This window comes from Panthera pardus, unplaced genomic scaffold (assembly GCF_024362965.1).
Source record: "Panthera pardus isolate Hobbes unplaced genomic scaffold, ASM2436296v1 HiC_scaffold_11, whole genome shotgun sequence".
Lineage (NCBI taxonomy): Eukaryota > Metazoa > Chordata > Mammalia > Carnivora > Felidae > Panthera > Panthera pardus.
In genome coordinates this window covers 75,430,237-75,445,895 of record NW_026526666.1, presented here as the reverse complement: position 1 = coordinate 75,445,895, position 15,659 = coordinate 75,430,237, and the positions used below count along the sequence as shown (strand labels likewise).

General features: G+C 42.1%; 1 protein-coding gene across 3 annotated transcripts; it reads left to right on the top strand.

Moving 5' to 3' along the window:
• Positions 1 to 1,834: 1,834 nt before the first annotated feature.
• Positions 1,835 to 14,579, top strand: ZFP69B (ZFP69 zinc finger protein B). Of its 3 annotated transcripts, XM_019429114.2 has the most exons (6): positions 1,838 to 1,965; positions 2,475 to 2,900; positions 5,607 to 5,692; positions 7,413 to 7,539; positions 7,793 to 7,888; positions 12,449 to 14,579. In XM_019429114.2, exons 2-6 carry the CDS (start codon positions 2,774 to 2,776, stop codon positions 13,612 to 13,614), a joined length of 1,602 nt encoding a protein of 533 aa, XP_019284659.1. In that variant the 5' UTR covers positions 1,838 to 1,965; positions 2,475 to 2,773; the 3' UTR covers positions 13,615 to 14,579. The 3 variants fall into 3 exon arrangements, with proteins under 3 accessions (XP_019284660.1, XP_019284659.1, XP_019284662.1); XM_019429115.2 differs by lacking the exon at positions 7,793 to 7,888 and having other exon boundaries at positions 1,835 to 1,965; XM_019429117.2 differs by lacking the exons at positions 1,838 to 1,965; positions 5,607 to 5,692 and having other exon boundaries at positions 2,793 to 2,900.
• Positions 14,580 to 15,659: the final 1,080 nt, after the last annotated feature.

The following is a 15,659-nucleotide window of genomic DNA, read 5'->3' as shown; positions in this document are numbered from 1 at the left end:
GAAGGGAAGGTGACATATCTAAAATGCTGTTTCAAACCCTGAATATGGTGCTTGTTACTATTCTCTCTATTTGAGTCAGTAACTTTTGTAGTTTGTTGTTGTTGTTGTTGTTTTATTTGAAAGAGAGTGGAAGTGGGGGAGAGGGACAGTGGGAGAGAGGGAGGAAAGGAGAGAGGCAGAGAGAATCTTAAGCAGAGCATGGAGCCTGATGTGAGGCTTGATCCCACAACCGTGTGATCATGACCTGAACAGAAATAAAGAGTCAGACACTCAACAGACTAAGCCACCCAGGCACCCCTGTAGTTTTATTTATAATGTCCCACGTAATTTTTGTTTAGCTATATTTTCCCATTTTATTATGAAAATATTCAAACATACAGAAAAGTCGAATAATTTTACAGTGTACATCCATGCATCACCACCTAGACTCTACCATTAACATTTTACTCTATTTTACTGTGGGTTTTTTTTTGGGGGGGGGGGTAGCAAATGAGAGCATAGACTGCCTGGGTTCACCACCTGCAAAGTGAATAATGCAAGGCAAGTTGATTAACTTCTCCAAATGTGCTTTCTTATCTGCAAACTGGGAACTGCCACAAGGGGTTGGTATGAGGCCTAAATCAGTTAAAATATGTAATGCACTGAGAACAAAGACTCATGCTCTGTAAATACTGTATGTCAAGTACACTAATCTATGGGGGCTACTATAACTAAACATCATAGCCTGCGTGGCTTAACCAACAGAAATTTATTTTCTCACTTATTTCTCATTTATTTTCTTCTAGCCTATGTGAGGCTACCAGTTCCAGATCAAGGTCTGGCAGGGTCAGTTTAAGGTGAGAACTCTTTCTGGCAGGTAGATGACACCTTCTTGCTAAATCCGCACATGACCTTTCTTCACGGCCTGAACTTCAGAGAGTGAGTGAGCCCTCCGGTGTCTCTTCTTATAAGGACACTAATCCTATAGGACTGGGGCCCCACCCTTATGGCTTCATTTAATCATAATTACTTCCTTACTCCACATAAAGCTCTACCGTAGGGGGTTAGGGCTTCATAGGAAATTGCCGAGAGTTGTGGGGAGACACAACTATTCAGTCCACAACAGCAAGTACATAGTTTCATTTTATTTTCTAAATTGTTGTTTTTGTAAGCTATTGATATAGAAGCGTATTTGGAATGATGTACTCCTATGTTTTTGAGGAGAGCAAACCCACGAATAAAAGAGCATGACAGTTAATCATTTTTTGCAGAAAATGCATAAAAATGCATTTAAAAAAAACCCAGATGGGATGTGTGTGGGGGTGTGTGTAGGTAAGTCTGTGTACCAAATGTTAACAATGGTTATCTCTGCTTGATGGGATTCTAAGAGGTAATTATTTTGCTTTTGTGTAGTTATTTTCTGGCATTTCAGAAATGCAAGGAAAGCAACCACCGTAAGAATGTATTGGATTTATGGATCGTGGTATTCTTTTAATAAAACAAGATTCCATTCCACTTTCAGCCTTTTCCATGTACATGTGAAGGGAAAGCGGTATGGATTCGTTTATACCAATGTTGTCGGGACAAAAAAGTGACACAGATGCTTCCCTTTTGCCAAGGGTTTCCAAACCTCCCAATGGAAACATTCACGTGCCTCTTCCCGGCAGAGGGGAGACGGGTAGTTTGGAGTGGGGGTTGGGGACAAGAGCACCGGCTCCGGCTCCCGCCGCAGAAGCGGGGCTGCTTTCCCCGGGGTTGGGACCCCGGGCCGCAGGGAACCCACAGTGACGGGGCCGCCGGGCGAGCATCTCGGGAGGCGCCGCGAGCGGGAGGCTGCCCCGGAGGACGCTGGGAACCACGCGCGGAGGCCGCTGCCGCGCAGGCGCATCGGCCAGGGCTGCGCTACGCGGAGGCATCTCGGCGCTACGTAGGGAGCCGCCGGCCGGGCGAGAGGGCAGGGGCGAGCCGGGCGAGCCAGCGAGCGGGGTGAGCGGGAGCGGTGCGGGGTCTGGGGCGGGGACCTCGGGAGGCGCCGGCGAGACACCGCCCGAGGTTCCCCGTGGCGCGTGATGTGCCCAGGAGCCCGGGGTCGCGCTCGGACAAAGGCAGCGAGGTCCGGGCCTGGAGAAAGGTTTAGCCTCTCGGTTCTGGGAGGAAGGGACGGGGTTGGAAGGCATCCGTGATTTGCCACAGCCAAGAGAAGGAGCCGGTGGGATTCAAACCCAGCTCCTTTGTGATTCCAAATCTCAAGGCTAATTTAACCATAGTAAATTGGGTTTTATTCGTCTCTTTGTGCTTCGTGACACCAGCACAGTGGCTTGGACCGCGTGGGCTGTGTATATCCACCGTCTCCATATACCTTTTGTAAAAATTTTTTGATGATTGGCGTTAAGTTCTAGAATTCTGACCGTGCGACTGAGCACTGTAGATCCTTTTGCTGACTCTAATGTTTTCTTTTCTTTTTTTTTTTTTTGACTCTAATGTTTTCTATCCAGCATCATCAGGGGACCGTAGCGGTGGTTGCGTAGAAAACACCTGGAGCCAAACAGCTGCCTGCTGAGGAGACAGACGGAGCTCCAGATGGGATGTTCCTTGTGAACTTGGACATGAAAAGGTCCAGATTCTGGATTTTGGTACTGTATGTTCCCCCTGGTTCCTGAGAGTAGAGGACTCCAGCACAACTGTGAAGCCCGAGTTTCCAGCAGTGTCTTTATCAAAAGTGGACAGGTCCAGATAGGACCTTCTGCCTCGTGGGCTGAGGCAGAGAGCCCTAGAAAGGAGTGCTGAAGTCATCATGCTACAGCAGCTCCTGATCACCCTGCCCATGGAGGCCAGCACCTGGGTGAAGTTGCGCCATCCAAAGAAGGCCACCGAGGGGGCATCCCTGTGGGAGGACGTGACTAAGATGTTTGAAGGAGAAGGTGAGAATAGACTGGCGGGAAGGAGGAAAAGCAGCAGCATCTAGTTTGAGAAGGAAGGTAGACACCTGAGCTAAAGCACCCCTTGGGTAGGCAATTGGGGAAAAGATTTCTGGGGTTCTTGATTATGGCTCCTGGCCTGCGTTTTCAGTAATGGTCATTTCAACCTGAAACCAGTATGTAAGTGTCATGACTGTGTATGTTACCTCTTTTCATTTCCCCCATGGGCGTGTGGGGCAGGGAAGACTTGCCTGATTTTCTGTATTTTACAGTGAGGAAATTTGAATCAACTGAGAGACCAGTCTAGGCACTTGGTGGCTAGGCCAGAAGTAAAAGGCAGCAGGGAAAGTACCAGGTGAGCCTGGAGTGTCTCGCGCTAGAAAGCAAGGACGAGTGCAAAGATGCATGTCAGCAGGATGGCAAGTTTGGACAAACTTAGGACTGTTTAAATATCCAGATTGATTGTAACACTTTGAATAAATAAAATTCCGTAAGTTCATGATGGCACTTAAAATAGAGAAAGGGGAAAAACTTACTTGCCAACACTGGTGGTGATTCCTACACTGATTCCTTACCTTGAAAATAAATTATTATCAGAGTGAAGAATACATTCATCTTGCTTTTTAAAAGATCATTTCCGTTTGTTGAGGGAAAGCTTTTTACAGAAAATATCTGCCGATAAAGAAGTGGAAGGAACGATAGACTATATTACTATAAATGAAGTAATTGAAAAGTTGATGAGGAACAGGGTATTCACAGGGTGCCAAAGTATTGCCCCCACAAATTGCTAAAAGCCAAGGAAAGAGCACGTTTTTCCGATGGCGATATGTGGTGGCCACTGTCTTAATCAAGTGTGACAATGATGGGATAACCTCACATTTTGTACCTTCTGGGTAATGTATTATAAAGCACATGGTATCACCCATGAGGAATTCCTGCCAAAATGTTTCATCTGATCCTAAATTGAGCTTAAAGGCTGAACTTCTGGTTTAAAGAAAATACAGGGAACAGAGAAATAAGGTAAACCCTAGCACAGTCAGACTGTGTTGGTCTCATAAGAAGCCAGTGCCATGAAAAAAGGGGAAGTGTGGCACCTGGGTGGTTCAGTTGGTAGATCATCTGACTTCGGCTCAGGTAATGATCTCACGGTTCACGGGTTTGAGCCCCACGTCTGGCTTGTGCTGACAACTCGAAGCCTGGAGCCTGCTTCAGATTCTGTGTCTCCTTCTCTCTGCCCCTCTCCTGCTCATGTTCTTTCTGTCTCTCAAAAATAAATAAAAATTTAAAAAGGCAGGGGAGTACTATTCTAGAGAGACTAAAGATAACCGCTTTGAATGTGTGAACCTTGGTTGGCTCCTGGGTTGAGAAGAAATCCAGAATAAAAGACAGTTTGAGAAGATCTGAGGAAATCTGAATATGGAATTATTGTTTTCAAGTGTTTATTTATTTTTGAGAGATTGCGTGCATGTGCAGGGGAGGGGCAGACAGAGAAAGAGAGAGAGAGAATCTCAAGCAGGCTGTGCACTGTCAGCACAGAGCGTGATGTAGGGCTCAGACTCACGAACTGGGATATCATGACCCGAGCCAAAATCAAGAGTCTGACATTTAACCAACTGAGCCACCCAGGTTCCCGTGAATACAGAATTATTGTTAATTTGCTTAGGTGTGATAAATGGTATTGTGGTTATGCAGGAGAAGATCCTTATTTGAGGTATTTAGGGACAAAGTATCATGATGTCTGCAACTTTGAAGTGGTTCAGAAAAAAATATAGATGAAGCAAATATGGCAAATGTTAACAATCACTGAATACAGGTGGTGGATATATGCATGTTCAATATTCATGATGAAAAGTTGGGGAAAAATACAAGGACAACAATTCATGTACCTCAGTTCCTAGTTCATATTTTTAATACCTCAAATTCAGCCAGGTTTTAATACTTCAAATTCAGGTTGGAATTCTAGCAACCTGGCAGGGTGTTACGCTTAACGCTTTAGGAGATGGGAAAAAATGAGCCAGACGGAAATAAAAAAACTTTCTACCCATATACTCATGCTAATATTCAATTGAGGGAGATAATTATACAAATAAATATGATAGGCAGTCTGAGATAGATAACAGAATAGAGATAAAAATAAGCTTTGGAAGAATACAGAGAAGAGGAAGCTTTCTTCTCATTAAGAGTGTTTGAGAAAACTTCACTTGAACTGATCCAGAAGGATATCTCAGGTTTTCACTGAGTAGGACTTGGGAAAATACTGAGGTGGGTACTATGCAGGTATGTTCAAAGAATGGTGACTGGGATTATGTGGGTGGGTGTGTCCAGTGGTTGAAGGAGGATGTTTAGAAGGAGATCATGGATAAAGAAGGAGAGAAGCAGTGACGGACTGGTTGTGGAGGATCTTGAAATCCACGGTAAAGTGTTCGGATTTTTCTTTCTTGTCAGTGGGGAAGCTTTGAGGATTTTTGAACAGAGGAGTGGCCGGTAGATCTGTGCTAACGGACCAACATTGCCCATTGGGAAGTATTAATGCCCAAAGCAGTGCACCTTAGATCCTTTTCATTAAGGAGTCTCCGGTCTGCTCTGAAATGCTCTAATCTCCCTCTCTGTGAATGTTTTAAGAGAGGAGCCATATTCAGGAGGTCTGGTCTGCAAGCCATTTTTCTAGGTCTGGGAGATGCAAACCTCATGCCTCTTTTCCTTCCTCAGTTTTGCTCTCTAAGGATGCTGATGAGACCCAGGGAGAAAGTTTCGAGGATGAAGTGACCTCTAGGCCACTGACAGTAGAATCCCAGGTGGGTTGGAGTTTCCTGTCACTTTCTTAAAATTGTTTGAGCCCTGGACTTTGATTTTCTTTGACTCAGCTTGCTGGATTGGATTTTCTTAGCCTGTTCTAAATCAGGCCACACTGATTGATTTCACAGGTGATTGTCCCACCGGTAGTAACCTTCCTCGGGAACCTTCTTATTTCAAGCAAACCTCTGGCCATTTATCCAACACATTTAAAACTTGTGCTGGCGTGTGTTTGTGTGTGTGTGAAAGTATGTAATATAGTTCTTGCCCTGAAACCTCACAGATGTCATCTGGGGGAAAGACAAACATTGTAAAACATTTTAAGCAACATTTGAAAATTAATAGAATGCAGTTCTGATATTCTTGGAGATGTATACACTTCACTAATGAGCTTTAAAAGATGATTTCTGGTCATGTTTTGGAGCAGAATTGTAGATGAAAAGGGAAATGAGAAGTTGCTGGCAGGTCACAAAGGGCACAAACTAAATAGGCTGACTGGAAAAGGAAGGAAAACTTCCAAGAGCAGTTTAATAGTTTCTGTGTATCGTAAACGAGCTAATCAGAAAACCAGCGGCACTGGCAATGGGCAGAGCTCTGTGCTACCAAACCCCAGAAGCGTAGGGAAACTCAAGAAAATTCTACAGTAATCAGAGAAAATCAATATAGAAGGAGATCTTCCTAGAAACCAGAAGAGTTTTGTAGTGGCATGCTCTTAGCTTCCAAGATAACATGGCACAGGGTTTAATCCCATATCCTTAACATTCCTCAAATTCAGTTTTCTCACGTGGATGCTGTTGTCAGCCCAATAGGCCTCAAGTGCCTTCCAGAATTATTTACAATATATAAAAAGCATTAGAGGGGCGCCTGGGTGGCTCAGTCGGTTAAGCATCTGACTTCGGCTCAGGTCATGATCTCGCCGTTCACGGGTTCGAGCCCCGCGTCTGGCTCTGTGCTGACAACTCGGAGCCTGGAGCCTGCTTCAGATTCTGTGTCTCCCTCTCTCTGCCCCTCCCCCGCTCATGCTCTGTCTCTGTCTCTCAAAAATGAATAAACGTTAAAAAATTTAAAAAAAAAAAGCATTAGAATTGTCTCCATACATAAGGAATGTGTTTTTATCTCAGCCTTCTGGCTTCTGGGTGCTCTTTGCATTTGGTAATATTTTTTAAAATAATTACAAAATGGTTATTTAATTTTGTAGATCATACATGACAGGCTCTTGTACTTCACCACACAGTGTCTGCTTTGGTCAAGGGATCTTCCTTTAGTAGGCAGAATTCATGCTCCCTACAGAAACCTGTTCTCACATACTTTTCTTACTAACCGAAGTACTCAGTTAAGGGTATATTACCCATGCTGAAATGTTCTTGTTTTAACAAATTCTTTCAGCCCAACAAAGGTCCCTGGCTTCTCTTGTGGCCTTGGCCTCTTTTCAACTCTCACCTTCTTCAAATATTCCTGATCTTTATTGTCCTTAATCTAAATTATTATACACTGTTCTGAGACCTTCTTTAATATTTCATGAGTATTTCTCCTTTAGCCAAATTGTAAGTTATAAAAGACAGCTTACACGCTTTGTGCATTGTGTTGTAACGTGTAGCAGAGAATCAGCCAACCAGTTTTCAAGAGTATCCAGGAAAATTCAGATAGAATCTCTTAGCATGTAGACAGTGTTAGAACAACCTCCCAAACTCTGGCTGAAAAGGGACATACTTGATGTTCTAGGAACTGTTGACCTTCAAGGACATATCTGTGGACTTCACCCAGGAGGAGTGGGGACAACTGGCCCCTGCTCACCGGAGTCTATACCGGGAGGTGATGCTGGAGAACTATGGGAACCTGGTCTCAGTGGGTAAGGATGAGTTCCCCTTATAACTAGAACCTGCCTTTTGGAAAAAAATCTTTATTTCTAACCGAAGTGTTAGCTTGGGCTCTGGGTTGTGTTGGAGTTTTCTAGTTCCTTCTCAATAGCAAGTCAGCATTGCTGTGGTCTTTTCTGCCCTGGTCTTTCTACTCTACCCTTCAGCAGGCCTGAATACCAAAAAACTGTCTTTAAATTCTTTGGATGACCTCAGCACATGCAGTCTTTTCTTCTTCATGAGCAGGATATCAGCTCTCCAAACCTGGTGTGATTTCCCAGTTGGAGAAAGGAGAAGAGCCATGGCTGATCGAGAGAGAGGTTTCAGGAGGTCCACGTTCAGGTAAGAGCAAGGCAGTTGGGGTCTTTTGTCATGTTTGCTAGAAAGCTCCACTTGAAGCCTTCTCCAGATTGTGGGGAAGCCCATGCCATCTGGATGGGACCTGACCTGAAACCTGATTACCACCCTGTTACCCCTTTCCTGAACTTGCCTTTTCTTGTTAGTTTCTCTGGAGTCAGAGGAAAAGAGATGCCTTTCTTATCAGGGTTAGTTTCCTTAACTAATTCTCCTGACCCAGTTGCATGATTTTCTTGTTTTCTCCAGCATTTCAAACCTTGCCCTGATGATAGCTTCTTTCTCCTGTACATTCAGGTATTCGTGGATCTCCCCTCATTAAGTACAGCACTCTTCACCGGATTCCTATGTAATTTTATTATGGATTTTACTCTTTCATGGTTCTGGTTAAAACTTCTTCCTAAATCTTATTCTGTGATCATAGCTTCAATTCTGATTCTCTTTTTAACTTGTGTAATTTAGATTTTTATTTCAGATAACTTATGCCTCTGTGAAAAATCACCACAGAATTCCTTCTGACCAAATCAGATAGCTTTTAACAACCTTCTTCATCTAAGAACAGTAATAATGACAGCTTTTCATCAGGCTGGCCTCTGTGAGTCCTGTGCATACATTAGCCCCATCTTACAGAGGAGGAAAAGAAGGCTCATAGGTTAAGAAATTTGTCCAGCATCACTTAGCTACTGGTCGGTGGAGTCAGTATTTGTTTTTTTTTTTTTTAATTTTTTTTTTCAACGTTTTTTATTTATTTTTGGGACAGAGAGAGACAGAGCATGAACGGGGGAGGGGCAGAGAGAAAGGGAGACACAGAATCGGAAACAGGCTCCAGGCTCCGAGCCATCAGCCCAGAGCCTGACGCGGGGCTCGAACTCACGGACCGCGAGATCGTGACCTGGCTGAAGTCGGACGCTTAAGCGACTGCGCCACCCAGGCGCCCCCAGTATTTGAATTCCAATCCTTCTGACTCCACATTTTGTGTTCTTATGGCACGATTCTACATGGCAGCATTAGGTTTCTAGACCTTGCTACCTTTCCTCCACAGTTTTTATCTCCTACATATCTCTTACTGCTTTTTCAATGCTTCTCATCAATATCCTTTTTTTTTTTTTTTTTTATGTTTATTTTTGAGAGAGAGAAAGAGAGACAGAGTACAAGCAGGGGAGGGGCAGAGAGAGAGGGAGACACAGAATCCGAAGCAGGATCTAGGCTCCGAGCTGTCAGCACAGAGCCTGATGTGGGGTTTGAACCCACAAACCATGAGATCATGACCTGAGCCGAAGTCGGATGTTTAACCGACTGAGCCACCCAGCTGCCCTCATCAATATCTTTTCTAATGCAGATACATCGTTTCCACTTCTGTTAGGACAGGCTACACTACTATAGCAAATAGACTCTAAAATGTGGCTCGAACAGAATAGCCAGAAATCTTGCTTGTACGCTGGTCTGGGGGAACTGTTTAGTTCAATGGACAGTTCTTTTCCACCTCACGCATCTGGGATTGAGATTTCTTCTACATGGTGGCTCTGTCATTCGCTAGGGCCTCCTCATCATCTAAGTATAGCCAGCAGCAGAACGAGGGCACACAAGGAGCTCATCTGGGATGGTTTTTTTTTTTTTTTAATTTAATGTTTATTTATTTATTTATTTAATTTTTTTTTTTTTAACGTTTATTTTTTTTTTGAGACAGAGAGAGACACAGCATGAACGGGGGAGGGGCAGAGAGAGAGGGAGACACAGAATTGGAAGCAAGCTCCAGGCTCTGAGCCATCAGCCCAGAGCCCGATGCGGGGCTCGAACTCGCGGACCGCGAGATTGTGACCTGAGCTGAAGTCGGACGCTTAACCAACTGAGCCACCCAGGCGCCCCAATGTTTATTTATTTTTGAAGGAGAGAGAGACAGAGCGTGAGCGGGGCACGAGCAGAGCGAGGGGGAGACAGAATCCGAAGTAGGCTCCAGGCTCTGAGCTGTCAGCACAGAGCCTGACCTGGGGCTCGAACTCACGAGCTGTGAGATCATGATCTGAGCCAAAGTCAGAGGCTTAACAGACTGAAACACTCAGGCATCCCACATCTAGGAGGTTTTTACGGGGCAGCCTCCTGGAGTGGTTCACATGACTTTCACTCTGGTTCACTTACAGGAGAAACCTTTGTCACTTCGCTGAAATCCAAATCAAGGAAGATGTAGGTGTGTGTCCAAAAATGGGAAGAACAGATTTGGTGCATATCCGGCAATTCCTGCTGCAATCCCTGAGGGGTCTCTGTCTTGCACGCTGCTATTCTGTAGCTGCACAAATGTCCACAAATGCGTTGTGATGGTTTCAGTTGTCCCTTGAGACCTGTATTCTCCCTATTTTTATCGATTCCCACATATCCCTGGTATTTAGGACATCTCTGTCTAGATGCACTGTCGTCACTTCAAGCCCAATACATTCAAAAACAGAAACCATTTTCTCTCCCAAATTTCTCATCCTGACTCCTCCTATTCTTTCATTCTCAAAGACCAGAAATCATGATATCAGCAAGAATGCGTTATGTTTTTCTACTCTCAGTTCTTCCCTCATTCCTCATGGTTTCTTCTCTGATAGTACCTGCTAGATCCACTTCTCCTCTTCATATGTGCTGATGCAGTGCTAAGCCAAGTTCCCATCATCTCATGCCTGTTACTCTGATTTTTAGTTGTATTTGTTGATATTTTATTATTTTTCTGAATCATTTTGCATGTTACTATCAGAGTTGACCTCTTGAAATGTGACATTTATTTTGTTCTTACCCTGAAAAGAAAAGTTAAGTAACTCTTTATCCCCTGTAATAAGTGATGTCAACATCTCTGCTGGCTTTCTAAGTCCACTCCAAAATTTACCCAGCTATTCCTGAGCACTTTGTATGTGCTGTTACTAAGGTGAGGTTAGAAATCCTGGGGAATAAGAGTTTGTTGTAGACAGGAAATATTGGTGCTTTAGGATGGCAGGGTCCAAATGGATGGAAGCGAATAGAAAGAGAATTTCCTTCACCCCAAACTGTCCCATGTATACCATGCATAGTCCATATAGTCTCTGTCCTTTAAGATTTTACAGTATAGCTAATAATGTGTTACAAATAAGAAGCCCATTTTTCACCTCTTATGTACAGATACAGGCAAAAATTATGAAGATTGATAAAGATCCAGTGAACTTGTAGGGAAGGGCACCCATGTTTACCGAGAGCACACATACCCAGAACCCAATAATTCCTCTTTAGTAAAGCCTATGAAATATTGACAGGAGTGTACGCAAATGTATGCATGATGGTAACATGAGAAACTGGAGACAACCTAAATATTTTTCAGTAGAGAAGAGTCAAGTTATGATATGTCCATCAATGGAATATCAATATCAATGCAGTGGTATGTATTGCACTTGTTAAAAAGAATAAGATAGGGGTTCGTGGGTGGCTCAGTTGGTTAAGTGTCTGACTCTTGATTTCGGCTCAGGTCATGATCTCATGGTTCATGACATTGAGCCCCATGTCAGGCTGTGCGCTGACAGCACGGAGCCTGCTTGGGATTCTCTCTCTCCCTCTCTCTCTACCCCTCTCCCTGCTCACACTCACTCTTTCTCTCAACATAAATAAACTTTTTTTTTTTAAATAATGAGATTAATCTAAATGTACAGAGATGGGAGGGAGCCTACAAGATAAAGTTGAGTTAAAATACAAAACAGATGCACCTAGGTAGCTCAGTTGGTTAAGCGTCTGACCCTTGGTTTTGGCTCAGGTCATTATCTGATGGTTCATGGTTTTGGGACACATGTTGGGCTCTGCACTGACAGCACAGAGCCTGCTTGCGATTCTCTTCTCTCTTTCTCTCTGCCCCTCCTCGGCTCTCTCTCTCTTAAAATAAATAAACTTAAAAAATACTTAAAAAAAAACAGATGCAGAAAAAAAAAACAGATGCAGAGCTATATGTATACTATGATCCCTTTTTTGTGCAAATGTATATTTATGACCATACATAAATACACACATTCACATATACATATTGTTGGGAATGTCTGAATGGATGCTTTCCAAAATCCTAAGAGAGTAGAGGGAATGGGGATGAAATTGAGAGAGGCTATCCCTCTTTAGTGAATGAGTTCCTAGATTATTTAACGTTTTAATATGTAGAAAGTATGGATTAATACTTGAAAAAAACTTTTTTTAATAGGGACAATTTTGTCATAGAAATACGGGCTTGAGATGATATGGTGCTAGAATACTGTGTTCCTTAATCTTATCTCTTGATATTTGCCCTTACAACAATGCTCTCTTCTTAGTGCACTTCCTCGAATTCACATGGATGAACTCCTCCCAGTTCCTTAAAGTCCCCTCACATACCCTAACAGCTTCTTTCCTTTGATTTCTTCATTTCCTTTTATATTAGCTCTCTAGGGGGCAGAATTACATTTGAAGATAGTCCAAGGTTTCTATGCCTAGTACATGTTCATTTTCCCCCCTCCTATTCTCACTATGGCCACTTATTTTTTAAAGTACACTGAATATGGGTCATTTGTATTTTGGGATTTCTTTCAGACTTGGAGAGTAAAGCAGAAACCAAGGAGTCAGCCGTAAAGAATGATACTTCTTGGGAAGAATTACACCATGGCCTAATGAAGGAACAGTCCACAAGAGGAAGCACCTTATATTCCACATTGGGAAGAATCTCCAAATGTGATCAGTTAGAAAACCACCAGGAAAACCAAGGAATGGGTGAGGGGCAAATCCCCTTGATCCACAAAGTACTCACTCAGGAAAGAGGCCGAGAATCTAATAGATTTGAGAAAAGTATTAATGTGAGCTCAAAAGTTATTCCGGGACCAGAAATTTCTCCGAGAAAAAAAGACCATAAATATGGTGTATCTAGAAAGCGAAGTAGATACAATTTAGATTTGATTAATCATTCAAGGAGTTATACCAGATTGAAAACCTTTGAATGTAATATTTGCGAAAAAATCTTCAAACAGCTCATTCACCTTACAGAACACATGAGAATTCATACTGGAGAGAAACCTTTCCGATGTAAAGAATGTGGAAAAGCTTTTAGCCAAAGTTCATCCCTTATTCCACATCAGAGAATCCATACTGGTGAGAAACCCTATGAATGTAAGGAATGTGGAAAAACCTTCAGACACCCATCATCTCTTACTCAACATGTTAGAATTCATACTGGGGAGAAGCCCTACGAATGTGGGGTATGTGAGAAAGCATTCAGCCAGAGCATTGGGCTGATCCAGCATCTGAGAACTCATGTTAGAGAGAAACCTTTTACATGCAAAGACTGTGGAAAAGCATTTTTCCAGATTAGACACCTTAGGCAACATGAGATTATTCATACTGGTGTGAAACCCTACATTTGTAATGTATGCAATAAAACCTTCAGCCATAGCACATACCTAACTCAACACCAGAGAACTCATACTGGGGAAAGACCATATAAATGTAAGGAATGTGGGAAAGCCTTTAGCCAGAGAATTCATCTTTCTATTCATCAGAGAGTCCACACGGGAGTGAAGCCTTATGAATGCAGTCATTGTGGGAAAGCCTTTAGGCATGATTCATCCTTTGCTAAACATCAGAGAATTCATACTGGAGAAAAACCTTATGATTGTAATGAATGTGGAAAAGCCTTCAGCTGTAGTTCATCACTTATTAGACATTGCAAAACACATTTAAGAAATACCTTCAGCAGTGATATGTGACATATGTGCAACATCAAAGACTCCTCCTAATGGAGCAAAAGCCTCTAAATCAGAGGCTTTTTGACTTTTTGGTTTCAAGAAGCAATGATTTTTTTTAATGACTTGATGCGGTGTTACCACTATCAGTTTTGCCATATTAAAGAAACTACCTGTCATCAACATCGTTTCAGAAAAGAAAGGGCATTTTAATATTTTAAAATGTAGGAGGGATATTCAGTAGGAATAGCCCTTAACATTGAATTAAGTTAGCCTTATGAAAATCCCCCAAATTTGTCCTTATTTTTCTCATTTCATTATGGGCCAATGGAAGGTTCATCGTGGCAAGTTACTGATAACTTGGATTGGCTTTTGAGAATCACTTTTAAGTATCTCTTAAATAATCAGACTAAAATATAGTATAACTTTTTACTATAGCCCTTTATATGGCTAGAAGAGGCATAGATAAAAATAACTGCCTGGCTCATTTCTACAAGAAATAATATTAAAGGAAGCTTTCCAGAATTGATAGATAACCTACTATTACAAGGGATACTTAAGTATATTTTATGGTTTCTTGTAGAGAATTGGCAAGCTTTTATAAAGAGCCAGATATTAAATATGTTAGACATTGTGGGCCATATGAGCTCTGCCAGAACCACTCAACTCTACCATTTTAGTGTAAAAACATCTAAAGAAATACATACATCAGAATATCTCAACCTTGGCTCTTCTGATATTTGGGGCCAGATGCTTTGTTTTGGGAAGCTGTCCTATGCACTGTAGTGGGTTTAGCAGTATCTCTGGCCACAAAATGCCAGTAACTAGATGCCAATAGTCCCCCCACCCATTGTAACAACCAAAAACATCTCCCAATATTGCTAGAGGTGCCCTGGGGGTCAAGATTGTACTTGTGAAGTACTTGAGAACCATGGGCATAAATGAATAGGTGTAGCTCTGTTCCAATAAACTTCATTTAAAAAACTGGTGTTGGGTTGCATTTAGCCCGAGAGCTGTAGTTTACTGTTCCTGCTATAGAGTACATAAATGACTATCCCCACTCTTGCCCCTGAATAAGCACAGCAAGAATATGGGTTGAGTAGTGTTATTTTTTTTTTTATCTGATTCTGGAACTTTTGATATGTCCTTCTATAATGTCATATCAAAAGGTTAGAAATTTTATATAATCTCTCAAACAGCTCTAGCACTCAAACATATAATAGGGCCTAAGGAAGTTTATCATCACTTATTTGACAATGCTTCCCCTATGATGTGACCTATCAAATAAGCCTAACTTGTCAAAAAGACTTCATTTAGAAGTTGAATTTTGGGAAGTTTGAAATATCAGAAGGTTTTAAAGCATGTGTCTAAATAAGATTATAGATCATTTTAAAACTTAATAATTATAATAATTATCTATTTAGCCAAGGTGGCAATAAGATTGGAAATCTTATTATGCCATAAGGTGGCAATAAGAAAGGAAAATGCAGAGGATTACATAGTTGTTAAAATTTAGCTTAACGTTGAAAAAATTCAACTTTAAAAACAAAACAGAAATTTTTTCCAGGCCGGTTAAAGATATAGAATAATCTTTGTTTACAAAGATCTTTGTTTACAACATAGATCTAAGAAAACTGACATTTTAACAAAGAAAAACCAAATTCCAATCTTATACTGGTGTACTTCCATATTAAGACTCATTTATTTCAACAAGGTGAATTTTTAAGAATAAGTAAATCAGTCCTTCCTTTTTCCTCCCTAGCATCTCCCATGTTGATACATACATTTTGAGACAAGGACATCCAGGGTGCTGCATGGATCTGAGTTTTTGTGGTGGGAGCTGTGATGTGCTGACCAGAATCCCCATCAGGAATAAAGGACTCTCAGCTGTAGAGATCGTGGCCAACAGTCCTCAACTCTCACATGCCATGAGGGGTCACCTTAACTGAAGACAGCTGCCTTGCCAAGGCATACCCTCTTCCCAGGTTGTCGCAAACAATGACTTATAAAAGTCCAGCCCTTTTGCCCTAATTTAGAGTGATTCTGAAGGGTAATCCAACTTTTGGAAC

What these genes read in the sequence shown, in the direction of transcription:
- ZFP69B (XM_019429114.2), top strand. Translation starts at nt 2,774, where the DNA reads ATGCTACAGCAGCTCCTGATCACCCTGCCCATGGAGGCCAGCACCTGG. An exon ending in TAAGATGTTTGAAGGAGAAG is followed by an intron (nt 2,901 to 5,606) that starts GTGAGAATAGAC and finishes TTCCTTCCTCAG; the next exon opens with TTTTGCTCTCTAAGGATGCT. An exon ending in CACTGACAGTAGAATCCCAG is followed by an intron (nt 5,693 to 7,412) that starts GTGGGTTGGAGT and finishes TTGATGTTCTAG; the next exon opens with GAACTGTTGACCTTCAAGGA.